Source organism: Lissotriton helveticus, chromosome 11 (genome assembly GCF_964261635.1).
Source record: "Lissotriton helveticus chromosome 11, aLisHel1.1, whole genome shotgun sequence".
Taxonomy (NCBI): Eukaryota; Metazoa; Chordata; class Amphibia; order Caudata; family Salamandridae; genus Lissotriton; species Lissotriton helveticus.
In genome coordinates this window covers 1,128,502,836-1,128,517,300 of record NC_136072.1, presented here as the reverse complement: position 1 = coordinate 1,128,517,300, position 14,465 = coordinate 1,128,502,836, and the positions used below count along the sequence as shown (strand labels likewise).

The window sequence follows — 14,465 nt, the reverse complement described above, 5'->3', positions numbered from 1 at the left end:
GACTCCACATTACACTCCAGTGAACCAGTTACATTACTACAAAGACGGAATTTCCACGCTGAGCTTTGCACACTAACCAATGTGTATGATGTGGCCCTTCTTGTCCAGCATGATGTTTCCATTGTGTCGGTCTTTGATTTGCAGAAGAAACAGCAGCAGACTGTAAGCAGCCATACTGCGGATGAAATTGTAGCGAGCCTGTAAGGGTGAAAGGAAGAAAAAGTGTCAAATAGTGTACAGTTTACGGGTATCCAAAGAGATTTGTGCAGAAAAGGATGCAGTAAAGGCCTATATATCTTCAGAACCCTAGGAGGATAAGCTGGGAGAATCAATAAAATTTTTGAATTATTAGGTTAAGGTGTTGAGCTCTTGAACCTCCGAAGCAGGTGCAACGTGGACTCCACCACTCTTTCCTCCTTCCCTGCATCAAAATATGAACTTGAAAGCAAAGTGGGCCACTGACACGAGGCAGTGATATTGCTTCTGCTACTGAACTAAGCTTTGATACATGAAAAACAAAAACACCAGCTACATCATATACAGTCACTGTAATACCTGTGCATTCCGCACTCTTCTTCCATGTCAGTTTTTGCACAGACACTCCTTTTCAGTCCAATTGAGTCTCGTGGTGTAGACAAGTTTAAGATTTTATTTCTTTTAAAAAAGCACTTTATTTTAAAAGAAATAATGATGTGCGCTGGTGTTTTTGTTATTCATGGATGTGACACTCTGTAACACCTATGGTGGGCAGATTGTATATGGTTAATGCTTAAGGCGGATAAGCATTTTACATCAAGGCTGCACTCAATAGTTAATATATATAGATATGTGGTATGGTTTGTGTATAGGTAAGAGACATTTTGTGATGTGCAGATTGGATATAGCAAATCCGCCCTCTTTCATAATGTTCATGTAAGCTTTGATACATGTAAGTCAGTAAGATGGGACAGTAAAAAGGCATGGTGTGAAACTTCCAGATAAATTGTGATAATAGCACCAAATACACTGCAGCCTCAGTTTTGTACATTCCCCCCTGTTGTAAAAACAATGTCAATATTACCCAGGCAACGTTTCCCCAAGTCATTTGCACTGTGGCCTGACACGAACAGAAGAGAAAAATACCTTCTGGAAAGCAAGCGTAGACTCATCCCCATATTGTCGGGTAAAATAGTCGTACATGCCAAAATCTGTCTGTCGGCCCAACTGGTCCCGAGACGTACACTCAGGAATGCATTCTATTACACCACACTAGAGACAACGTAAGAGGAGGAAAAAGCAGGAATAGTGTCATTTTAAATTTTGGCAAAACATGCAACATAGCTTTGCACAATAACTGATCAGACAAGCACATATTTTAAGCCAAAACAACTTCAATAGTTACATATAATGCCAGCAATTGAATTAGCAAACTATTTAAAAAGAACAATGAAGTCTAAATGTCAGCAATACATAGTGACATAGGATGCCTACAAAGAATTGAGCATAGAAAGGTTTAGCAGCAGTTTTCAACAGTTCTATCAATTTAGGTGCAGACTGTAGAAAAGTGGATCTATAATTAGGTTTGACAATTTTCCATCTCACATAGTAAGGCCACCACCTGTTGAATGTCACACAAATTAAGTACAATAAACCTGTGCTTAATTCCTGTTAGCGCACACAAAGCAGCCAGGCTTTAATCAAAGGCAATATGTAAAGTATTTAGAATGTGCAGATAGTAGAAAAAAGTCACACAAAACAGAATACAATTCCAAAACCAGTTTTAAAATGAACGAGTTAAATAAGAGCAAAACAACAAAAATGTAATAAGGAGAACCAGAGATATGAATTTTTACTGAATTAAGTGAATATAGAGCCATAAAACACAAAGTTACAATCATAGTCTATGGAAGCAGCAGAACGGGACATAGGTGCGAGTTGAGGCCGATTACAGTGGAGCCCTGGTCAGATACAACACATGGCTTGGTCCTGGTGAAAGTATGGAACTCAAAAAGTTCTAAAAGTTTTCAAGTGCCAATGCAGAAAGGGACTGTGTAACTTTTTGAGAAGAAACATTAACAGTGAGCAGGCTGATGCTGAAACAGGTTGGTCCAGCTGGAGCTCTGGAGTACTAGTTTCTTAGTAGTAGAATGGGACTTAGTTGATGTTTTCAGGGGTGCTGGGAGCCGTGACTGGGACAATTCTAAAAACTGAAATTCATTCTGATGCAGTGGAACTGCCAGGCAAACACTTTTCCCACACATCGCCCTGGAGCTCTGGAGAAGTGTTTAGAAGTTTTAGACTTTCTCCCTGTGCTCATAAAACGCAGGAACACACTTTTAAAGCCGCCAGGAGCTCAGTGGAAGGCTCTTAGAGACTCTCAGGATGTCAGGCAGAGGCCAACAGCAAAGTCCATTCCACGTCCACTTGTGACTGGTCAGTGGGACATTTCCAGGAAGATGCCTTTTGCAGCTGGTTGTGTCCCTCTAGCCATAAAGGAAGTCAGTCAACTGATCGTTGGAGTCTACTTCTTTGTCCTGGGTACATGAGGGAGAATGTCCATTCCTTCAGGGCATATCGCCGGTCACAGACAGCAGGTCCAGTCCTCTTCTGAATTTCATCAGGTCCAGAAAGTGTTCTGAGGATGGTACCTTGGGGTGCCAAATGTATGCCTGGCACCAGCGAGGGGTTGCAGGGTGACTCAACCATTGGGGTAAAAGTTCCTGGGGGCAACCCTACCCCCTTTTTCAGCAGTTCCACTTTGTCCTACTGCAAACAATCCCAGAGTGCACTCACTTGGAAGTGCTGCTTAATTGCCTGTGGTTGGGCAGGGCACTTTAAAGTTATTTTAATTGCTGAGTTCATACCAACTTTCTGCCAGGGAAAAAAACACCCCCATACTCACAGGCCATTGTCTCTGCCCTGGGAGCGATTTTCACACCTAATTCAGGCCAAGTACTAGCTGGCCAGTTGCTGAAGATCTAATGCAAATTAGGCTCCAGAAGCTGCATGCAATGTAAAGGTGAAAATTATAGATTTAAGTTTATAATCTATGCTTTGATGTTTCCAATGTCCCAGCTACACTGCAGCCTGACCAATGACAAAGTAGTTTTGGGCCTAGTCACCAAGGGAACACGCCATGTTTTACTCTCGAATACTATGCATCCTACCTTGTGGGCACCCAAGGTGCGCTTTGTAGTGAATTATTTATTATTTAATATCGGGCTTTCCTACTTGTCAAAAGAGTGCCTTTGACTGCTATCTGCAGCAGGGTTCAAGCTGAAGCTGTCAAGATACATACAGTAGGCCTGTAACCATATTTTCACTGCCTCTGTAGCTGCTGGCAGAATAGGCGCTGCCGTCAACAATTGGAATTTAACTGTCCATACCATGGATGTATTTCTTTACCATATATTATGGCACTAGGAAAGTTAAATGTGGCTATCATGTTTTATGTTAATTTGTACATGTTTTAGGGGTTAGAACACTAAATAACTGTATCCCACTTTCAAGTGTTGAAGATTGCCAGCAAGTGAGTCACAAAAAAATGAAAATAAAAAACTGGAGATGCTCACCCAAGAGGGGTCAAGTTAGCAAGACAAACTTACTGGTGGCTTGGTGGAAGTCACTCCAAGACATCAATCTAAACATTTGTTTTGCACACACTACCTACCAAATAGGGTCTCTTGTTTTTTGTTTTTGTTTTATATAGCGCAAACTAGACCTGAGAAATTGGGTATTAGAGTGCTTTACATGAGCACCAGCTTCATTACAGAGGGACACATTCATTTTTGTTAGGCACTGCAAGATTACGTGATTTTCCCAGAATCACAGCATGTTGAGCGTTGTTGCCAAGCCTCGAACCCGGTTCCCTAGCTTCGGAGTCAACCGCTCTAGCCGTAAGGCTACATCCTCTCCCCAGTCTAAATTAAGTTATGTTTAAAAACATGCATTGTGTGCATTTTTGAGAACAAAGAGATGGGACACGAACACAAATCATATGGCTGAGATTTCCAGAATGCCTGCCCCTGGACTAAAATGGCTCTGCCCTCTTCGGACTATGGGAATGTTGAGCAGGTTTCTCAAAGCCCCCAACATAAGTACATTGAGTTTCTCTACAGTGTATGTCAGTACGAGCTACAAAACTGAGAAGATGTCACTCAAGCCTAGGAGGATGGGGAGGGTAATTACGTTTTCAGCAAGAATGTCTGTTCATATAAGTTAACCTTTAATTCAAATAGAAGGCTGGCTGGGGAGGCTAAATACAGCATAATAAAACACAGGGTAGGGAGCAGAAGACTGAGGTAAGATAGAGAAGAAGCAGGTATGAAGAAAGAGCACTTGATGGAAAGAAAAAGGACATGAAAGAGCAAAAAGGAGCTACCCAAGAGATAGCGAAAGGACAACAGAGACTGGTGGAGACAACCACTGGAGATGTTTGACAACTTACGCCAGGAGCAGTGGCAACCACCCGGTACGGAAACACAAATAGGTCAAGGCCCACTAGTTGAAAAATATTCTTGAAGAGGTCAATGATCTGTAGAGCTAGCATGTCCTGCAAAAGGAAGATAAAACATGCATTGCAGGGTAAGAATGAACAGTAGCAAGAAACAGGGGAATGTGCATTTCTGGCATGATATATAAAACAAGCGTGAGGGCTGTGGCTTACCTGTCTGCAGTCATCACCCACTTTAAAGATGGCTGCCTGCCAGGCGATTCGACTATCTTGTCCTTCCTCTGTGCTCTCGTCAAGGGAGTCAGATGCGCAACGCAGACCTGCAGAGGAGAGTAGAGTTTACACTGAGAACTAGAGAACATTATCTGTCATCTTGCCAGTCTAAGGAAGTAGGGGTAGAGACACACACATATTTGGAGGATGTGACAATGTATAACTTTTTTATTCATTTGATGGAAAGTTGCATTTTGGACTGATCTCCCACTGGGCGCCTTATACTGTGACTTGTCTACAAACTGTGAAGGTAAACATGAAATCTTTTAACTCCATTCCCTCCCTTTTAAGCAAATTTCTTTGAAAATATTTCCCTATCTTTTTCTAGACTTACTCATAAGAACTTAAACTATGCATTCATGTTAAATTACTCTAGTTTTGAATTATTACTTGTGATATTGTAGGAAAATGAGCAGACTTAACAATTATGAGGTTAACAATGAAAAGACATTATTGGGATTCTAGATAGTCATTTCAAAGAGAAGAGACCATTCTTCTGAGAGGCGAAGGGTTTCTCCACAGAAACCTAGGGTCTCAGATTAGATCAGATAATCTTTATTCGGTATACAAAAATAGTATAGCCATAAAAGCATAAATTGAGATATATACATATAAATATATTAAAATCGATAAAATCATTAAATATTCGCAATCCAAATTCATCATTTTGTGCAGAGACAGAGTACATACAATTGTTGTTAATAAGCGCCATAAAAATGTATACCAGAATAATTCCCAGTCTAAAAAAACAAATACACAAAAACGTGCTTAGTACAGATCAAAACATCAAAGAGTAGGCTTTACTCAATAAACAAAGTGCCCTCTACCCCTATTAAACAGCTCCAACTATGGGAAATACCAGATGCAGTTATTTTCTTTCTCACTAGCTTCCTCAGATGGGCTGCAGTAGATAAGAATTCATAAAACATCAGGCAAATGAAGTTTTGAATATTCAGTTGTACTACCACTTGGCATTCTAACCTGGAGTGCAGGGGTGAATGAGTGTAGAGATGCAAGTGTCATATTTTTGAGAAAATTAAAAACTGTAGCAGATCAAAAGGAACAAGTGAATGAGCCAAAAAACACATTTGTTTTCAAAAATTGTACATTTCATGTTGTCATGCTTTCACTTGTTGTTGACACAGTGTAGGTGAGACAAATTAAGGTCCACAGACTTCCATGCCTTCTGCTGTTGTAAAAATAAGGACGAGCAATTATTGGCTTTTTCTCCAAGCGGTCATCCAGATATTCACTACAAGAAAAAGAAATGAACGCACAAACCTTCTTTCTCTAGCTCACTCACACCACAGCGTTTCACTTTGAACTTGGCCAAGTAGGGAGCCTTTGCAGCACTAAAATGAGAAAAACATACAGAAATCTTCATGGCGTTAGAGACAACTTTGAATACTTTAAGACATATGTATACACGTTTCAAACAAGCAACAATGATGTCATCATCAGTATATCAACAGTAGGAATACAGCACAGTTTAAAGTGCAGGTGCACCATTATAAGACAAATACATCTCTTCCAGGGGAAATCCTCATTGAAGCGATAAGCAGTGAATTGACTCTCCCGCCTGCCAGAAGGATCTCAGAGCCCTCTCCCCAATGGCTAGTTAAAGTTAGGACAGTGTTTCCATAGAAAATGCTTATTTTGTTTGGTGCTGTTTCACCAATCTTCACAAAACTTTTTTTTAAAGTGGTCTTTTTTGCCTGGTTTGTATATGGATATTTTTGGGGTTACCCATCATGTGGAGGCTGAGAAAAAAGGATGGCCCAAAGAGCAAAATCCCCATGCATTTCCATCGATTGTTTTAACAGAGCTATAGCAAAAACTGCTGGACGGAATTAAACCAAATTTGGCAGGAAGCTAGACCTTTGCCCAGAAAGCATGCAGAACTGGGTCAAGGAAAGGCGCTCCTGCAACAGGTTGTTGGTGTTCCACCACTGCAGAGAGCGACAAGTTCAGCGGCCGATCAACACTAGACCCTTCGTGTAAGACCACTGTTGCGCTAGGCATTCCTGCAAATGACGCATGTGTAACCTAGCATGGGGTACTATGGCGATGCAGGAGGCATTCATGCCTAGGAGGCGCATGACTGTTCAGACTGTGACCTGCTAATGTAACTGGAAAAGAGAGCAGTGCATGAAAGGACAGGATCTGGGCAGGGTTTGCCTACCTCCAACTTGAGAATGGCTCCCAGGTAGGGTTGGACAAGAAGAGGTTGGAGGTGGGATTTTGTGGCATTGATGGTAAATCCGAACCCTAGGAGAGGTCTATAGTGACGTGTGTGTTCTCAGCATTTCTGGCGAGTGGCACTCTTGATCAGCCAGTCGTCCAGACAAGGGAAGATGTGGACGTCCTGCCTGCGTAGGTATGTGGCAACCAGAGTAAGGCACTTGGTGAACACCTGCGGTGTACAGTAGTAACTCTAAAGAAAAGCACTTTGAATTTGTAATGTTTTCCACTGACCACAAACCTTAGATATCTGTAATGGGCTGGATGTATTGGTATGTGGAAATAGGCATCCTTCAGGTCGTGTCCAGCCATGAAGTTGTCTTGCTGGAGAAGCAGAATAACATCCTGGAGACTGACCATATGGAGGTGCTCTGAAAGGATGCATTCATTTTGGCGCCTGAGGTACAGAATGGGTCAGAGGGACGTCTCTTTTTTGGTTATTAAGAAGTAAAGAGAGACGAGTCATTTGCCCTGATGATGGCAGGGGACGGGTTTGGAAGGGAGTCCTTGGACCTCTTCTTTGAGAAGCTTTTGGTGTTCTTGGGAGAGTCTATGTTTGTGAATTGAAATGGTGGGAGGTGTGCAAGAGAGCTCCAGACCATAACCATGTTGGATAATATCCAACGCCCACTGGTCTGAGGTAACAGCCTGCCATGTGGGAAAGAAGCCTTGGAGGTGCCCCCCGGCCAGTGTTGTGTGTTCCGGGGAAGATGAGGCATCTCAGTGTTTAGTGATGGGTGCAGTTCCTATTAAGGAGCCTTCTTACATCTGCCTCTAGAATTGAGGCCCTTATACTACCCTCTAAAGTACCCCTGGGAGAGGATTGCTGTCCCTAGGTGCCCTGGTAAGATGCGGAGGCTTCAGTCGAGGTGGCTTTCGAGCATCCACAATGGGGTGTGTGGCAAAAGGAGCCACAGGAAGCAGGTGTCTATAGAGCGCCGAACGCTTTAGCTGTCTCCGAATCTTTTTTTGATCTTTTTTAACATTTGGCCAACTTGTGGAATAAAGAATGCTGGCCATCAAAGGGGTGTTCAGCAGGTTCTGCTGAACTTCCGGCGTAAAGCCGGAGGTACAAAGTCAGAAGTGACTGCATAGAAGGACGCTAGAATTAACCCCTCTGGCAGTGGGCGTCTGAGACATCTAAGGCACAGTGAATAGTTGTATTGGGTATCTGCCTTCCATCAGAGACTATTTCACGTCCCCTCTTCCTGTATTCCTCTTGGAGGTATTGGAGGAGCTCCTCCATTTCGTATCTGTGGGCACGATCCTATAGTGAAAGAAGACCGATTGAATTGGTGATACGCCACTGGTTTGAGCAGCCACCCTTTTGCCCACTGCTTCTATGAGCTTTCACTCTTTAGCTGGTAGTGGGGCATCCCACTGGCCTGGGAGTTGGTCTACTTATGAGCAGTAGTGACCATCACAGAGTCAGACAGGAGTTGGCCACAAATGTAAATAGGGTCAGTAAGGGAAGCTTTATATTTTTTTAATCTACCCTTGGTGTTATCACCCTGGCTTGGACAGGGTCCTTAAAGATGTGGGGTGTAGCATGCCCTTAAGCATGGAGAGGTACTGAGTAGAGTGGTGAGCGGAGGAGAGGGTTTAAAAAAGGAAGTCTTCCTCTAGGGGCGAAATATAAACATCCAGCTTGTGGAATAAGGCTGCCTTTCCAATGAGTTCTTGATAAGACGTGGACTTTTCCATAGGGAAGGGAGGAGCAGGATACAGGTCAGGGTCTGTGTCCCCCGTTGGGTCTGGGTCAAAGGAGTTCCATGGTTCACCCTGCGGAGGGTTGTCATGTGTTGCCCCTTCACCCATGTCATAGTGAGAAGACCCTCAGGTGTGATGTCAGGGGGATCCCCTGGAGAAGCAGGTGGGGAAGGTGTAGTCTGAGAAACAGGGTGAGAGGATGGCTGTGTGTGGAGTAAGGACCTGGTCGTCTTACCCACTTTTTTGCACTGCTTTGGTGGGACTGGAATGACCTGTGCTTCCATAAGGGAAAGGTAACATTTTGAGGCTGGAAAAGCAGCAGACCCCGGAGGGTGGGCAAGGATCCAGCCCGTATGAGGGTGAATGACCAGGTGTTTCTGCCCTGCGTCTATCTCCTCCTGCAGTCTGTAGAGGATTGGTTCAACTGAACCAATGCCGAAGTCAGTCCTGCTGGTCGAGGCCAAAGTCTTCGGCTCCGAGGGCTGCTTCGGTTTCGGCGCTGAGGGTTTAGTCAGTGCCGAGGCTGATGTGGTCTTGCTGAGGATTGGCTTGGTGCTGGCGTCGGAGTAGCTGGCGAAGAAGCAGTCGAACTCAAGGGATTCTTCGGCGCTGAGCCAGAGCTGGGCAGAGCACCCAAAGTGCCTTGGCAGTGCCAACGAAGGCAGAAAGGCAGTGGCAGTCCGAAACTCTGACTCCAAAGGGGAGGGGGTGCCATACTCATGGATGCTGGGCTGGTGGAAGAGCCTCGATCTCCAGCTTGGAGCACTTGCTTTCCTTGGGGGACAAAGCCTCCTCATCTGCAGCCAATGGCTGTGGATGATGTTACCTCTTGATGTCCTATGGACCGAAGTGGACTGGGGAGCCAGTCTTCCTTGTGACTTTTGGGTGTATTATGGACCACAAATAACCATGGTCACATTCAGCACCAAGACACAACAAACGAAAGGTGAATGCCAATATCTGTCACTTGCATCTGAAAATGGTTTAAAACCAGAAAATGTTATTGATGACAGCTGCTGAAACAGATTCAATCAAAAAGATGTAAGAGTCTAAAAATCAAAACCAAATCAAATGCTCAGTCAAGCTCCAGGTCGTGACGTCAGTGGAGCAACAAAAAACACAGAACCAACACCAATGACAAGTTGAGCTTTCATGGAGCTTCTATGTCACCCCCAGCAATGATGCCCCTAGAGGAACCATAGTATTGCTGTAGCAAAGTCACCAACATGTAGCAGAGCGAAACCACTCAAATGTTTTCAGAATCCACGTAATGCATCGGAGGAGGAACGACAAGCAATCTCTTGGAAGACATATACTCGAGAAATAAAAGTTTATTAGGAGGTTGGACAAACTTGGAATTATGTGTTAAAGCTCCTAAGTGACATTTTTGCAGGGGAGTTTGCAGCAAATATCAAGCACTCTCAGTGGAGTCTCTAAATTAAAGTATCAATAACTGAAGTGGCTCAAATTGCAAATCAATAAGGGTAAAATGATCTGCTTGTGCAGTTTTCACACATCGTTAGTAGCACCTTAAGAAACCTATAACTATGGGCCGTATAGACTGCCACTTGCGCTGAACTGCACTCGTAGAACAATTTGTTATGAGCGCTGAATTTAGGATCGATTATGACTACAACAAACAGGATGCAACTTGTCTACAGCATCGACTCTCACCTTTGCATGGGAGTGCCCGACTTGTAGTCAATATCCAGAACAATTGCTTCAGGGTTGCTGGGTAGGTAGCAGCCTAGATCCACAGAGAGCAAAGTAAGTATAAAAAGTGTCCGTCATGCAGACAATACTCAGATACAGTATTACAGATTCCAAGAATACCCACTAGAAGTTTAGGTATAGGATATGGTAAAAGCAAAAAAGAGTAGAGTTAGAAGAGTGAGCAGGAGCAGCAACTGTGGAGTTGGGCAGCAGGAAAAGTGAGAGCAATGGACAGCATGGCAAAAAGGCAGCCGAGACAGTGAGGACAAAAAGGGGCAGTGACAGAACCCAACTGCAGAAAGACTGAGATAATAGGATAGTTGGGACAGTGAGAAAAATAGGCAGAAGCATAAATTAAGATGACCAGGAACCATAAAAAGTGAAAGAACCAGGGGGGTTTGGGGGGGGTACCAGTGATGACCAGGAAGAGAAACACAGATGACAACACAGCAGGGGAAATGTGAAAATGAGAGAGCAGTGAAAATGTGTTTGCTGGGCAGCATATACCTAAGCAATAAGTGATGTGAGAGGGCCAGGCAGAAGAGGCAGTGACAGAACCAGCCAATAGGTAGGCTGAAGACATGACTTTAGGCAGTGAGAGTAGTAGACAGAGGGCCAATTAGAAACCTAGTTTGCAGGGAAAATAAACAGGATGTGTAGTAATAGACCTAACAGCAGGTGAAGTGTGAGGGCACGGCAGAGGCAGAACTCAGCAACAGGTATGCTGAGGACAGGACAGCTGGCAGTGACAGTACAAGGCAATAGGGCCAATTAGAAATTAGGAGCCTAATTCACAAATGTAAACTTACATTATTGTGCAAGTTTACTACTTTTTTTAATATCACAAACTACGTGCAACTTTTCTTTACGACTCCGCACTTTCTATACTTATGTGTGCAGAGACCTATGCACCCAGAGACTATGGTATCGGAATAGAGAACACTACACACAAGTATAGGGAGTGCGGAGTTGTAAACCTCCGCATATAGTTTGTGAATACCGAAAATTTGTAAACTTACACAAAAGTGTAAGTTTACCTTTGTGAATCAGGCCATTAGTTTCAGCATAACAGTTGTGTGGTTCTGGGCACTACCTCTTCTGCCTGGCCCTCTCACATCATTAGCTGGTCAGGCAGCATTACACACGAAGGACCAAGAAACAGGACAGTAACAAGAGGGATACAGTGGGCAAACAGCTGGGATACGGATGGAACAAACAGGGAACTAGTGGGTAGAACAGTGGGGGAAATGAGGGACTGGGAGCAGGGCCAGGTAAAGGACGAAGCACTAAAGGAAGTCAATGGGCCAGGCAGCAATGAAAGCGAACAGATGAAGTACTGACACATCCCTTCCTCTTTACATGGTTAAAGGCTACCCCTCCCAAATTCCCTCTATCCCAAAATCATTTGAACGGGAGGGTCTTACCGGGTTGAACTTTTATTTCAGACAAAGCTGCCAAACACGCCTTTTTTCTCTCTTCTCCTTTAGGGAACGGCCTAGGAAGAGGAAGATCAAGGCATCATTCAGTGCATAAGAAAGGCTGATGGACAAACAAAGTGAAGGTCAGTAAATGAAGGCAACATGTGAAGCAAAGCAGGCATTGCTTGCTTCGAAAAGCACGGCTTACATTTAAGAGACTGGGGCACAGTGTGCGGCCATTACTGTCCCATCCTGTTGGGCACTCTCCGAATCACTGATGTCAAAGAATATCAAACAGGTTGACCAATACGCATTAAAGCATCATAATTTGCAGTCAACAACAACAGAGCTCCACTCCCTCATTCAGCAGTGGCCTGGAGAGGACACTGCACACCTGCATGTGAACCATTCTGTCAGTGGGTAAATCCAAAGTCATGGAAGCTGTATATGCATTCTTCCTGCTATCTTGAGTATCTAGAGTGTAGTAAAAACTCTGGTACGAGCAACAAGTGCTCAGCACTGAGAGCTGCTTTGGCTTCCTTTGCCAGAGCTGAACAAAAGCAGGGAGAAGGGAGCCGGCTGACATAAGATAAGCAGAGTTTAGGAAAGCCGTCAGCGACCTGTGTGTTTATCTATGTAAATGTATCTATGTGAGTTTGTTTATACACGCACACGTGTGTGAAAGCGTATATCACACTCTTGTGCATTTGAGAGAAAACTTCGGCATGTGGTGGCACATCTGCTGTAAAATAATCTGGGTATAAAAGTCTCTACCTAATATTGTTGCAAATGAGTCTGTATCCGACATGTGATGGTGGTACTAGGCATGCTGTGCAGGACCTGGGCATATTATGGCTCCACCTGAGTACTAGACAACTGTAACTAAGCAAATGAGGCTGCTCCTACTGTATGGCGGCACTGACTTAGCATATAAAGCTGTACCTAGCTATCAGGTAGCTGAACCTGCGGCTATTCCCAGCAAACAATCGCAACAGCTGGTCATTTGAGCCTGCACCAGACATTGTACAGAAACATCTGGGGCTATGAAAGCATACACGCTGTGCTACTGCCGAACCAGTGAATATGACGCGGTCTGTGCATATAGTAGACTGCACCTTGGCACAGGTAGGCACAGGTAGGCGCAGCTGGGTACAGGAGGATAACCTGGTATAAGAACGCATTAAAAGGGGGCATATGAAAATATACAACGACTTAACAAAAGTATAAGGACATTAGAAGAGGCACTTAGTCATATGACAGCTTTTTCTTTGCATGTTTAATATCGTGGAAATATAATGAAAGGGGTATATTTGCTAGCTTAATGACATAAGAGACTGCACCGTGGCATGAGAAGATATACCTCGGTGGTATATAATATTAAACATGGGCATACCAAGTTGACTAAGCGATACATGGCTGTAAGGTCCTATGATCAATTCAGACCTGGCTGCTTAGCCTATACATGCTTTAAAATGTCCTATTTAAAAGCATAGTTGATAAAATGGTGCAATGGATTTATTAGCAGTCTGGGTTCAAAGCTCTGGTCCACAGGTGTCACCCAGGAGAACACGCTTAACAACTGGCACCCGGGGACTTAAGAGCAGCATTTTTCAGCCTAAACCGCGTTCTGCACAAGAGACTGGCAAAGAGGATAATTATCTTCATAATGAAGTAGCAGAGGACTACAAGGAGGCTTTAGGGACTCATTAAAACCCACACTAGCACACAGATTATTGCTGCCATGCACACACTGTCAAGCCACATTCAACATCACAGGCTACTTGGCAAATCTCAAACTTTTTTCCGTGTTTACTACCAACAAGGCCCTGTTCGCCTCTTTGCTAAAACACATTGGGAGTTGGGTTTCACCTAATTCTTTACATCAGCAGTCGCTGTCTAGGCCTGCCTTTGGGACCTTGTTGGGCAGAGAATGGAAAAACATCCATTGCTTCTAAGGGAGAGGGAATTAGACCAAGACATTCACAGCTTTATTACGAGTGTCCTAGAATAAACCCTGTAATTTTCAAGTTCGCAGAATTACCGAAACCAGAGGTCCCAGCAATCCCATAGGTTGGGATATAATGGGGTGATTACACTTTTAGGGGCTATCATACGTAAATCTGTGTTTCTGCACCATTCTACAGAAACAATCTCTGTGTGATAGACCATCATTTCTACTCTAATCATCAGCCCCTTCAAGGCTGCAGGGGGTACTCTTACTAACGCCCCTAGTGTGAAAATATCTTGGAAGACCGTTACCTTCATCTTCACAGTTTATCACCGAATATCCCATAGATAGATAGACAATGAAATAAATGCACATTTTATCACAATTGTACTTTCAGTTTAGGAGAGGAATAGTTTTACAAAGACAGAGCCTTCCATCTTTTGGGCTGAGGAGCACAGACCGACAGTGGTATACAGACTAATGGAAAGATTAAATAGCAAATCACTGCTGACTGTAGGGTAAATAGCCTTTCATCTCCATGAATTGACCCAGGATTGGACATAAAGCGTTTCACCTTTTGGACTCCCTAGTACACGCCTGACAGTGTGGTATAACTATGCGTTATGCAAAGGCAAGAAAACCATACGTCACCCTTTAAATGCACTCCTTATGACCATGCACTATTTGGGTGGCAAGTTATAGTTTGCATGGTGGAGTCATGAGTCAAAGA

The 14,465-nt window shown here is 43.8% G+C and overlaps 1 protein-coding gene across 2 annotated transcripts in view; it reads right to left on the bottom strand.

The window, feature by feature from the left end:
- The window catches only part of PI4KA (phosphatidylinositol 4-kinase alpha), a 517,988-nt gene that overhangs the window by 28,694 nt on the left and 474,829 nt on the right, over nt 1-14,465 (bottom strand). For both annotated transcript variants that reach the window (XM_078667865.1, XM_078667866.1), the window contains 7 exons: nt 11,794-11,864; nt 10,331-10,403; nt 5,987-6,057; nt 4,646-4,752; nt 4,427-4,531; nt 1,123-1,248; nt 78-198 (listed from right to left, as the gene is read on the bottom strand). In XM_078667865.1, the coding sequence (XP_078523991.1) occupies nt 78-198; nt 1,123-1,248; nt 4,427-4,531; nt 4,646-4,752; nt 5,987-6,057; nt 10,331-10,403; nt 11,794-11,864 (674 nt within the window). The remainder of the gene's footprint in view (nt 1-77; nt 199-1,122; nt 1,249-4,426; nt 4,532-4,645; nt 4,753-5,986; nt 6,058-10,330; nt 10,404-11,793; nt 11,865-14,465) is intronic.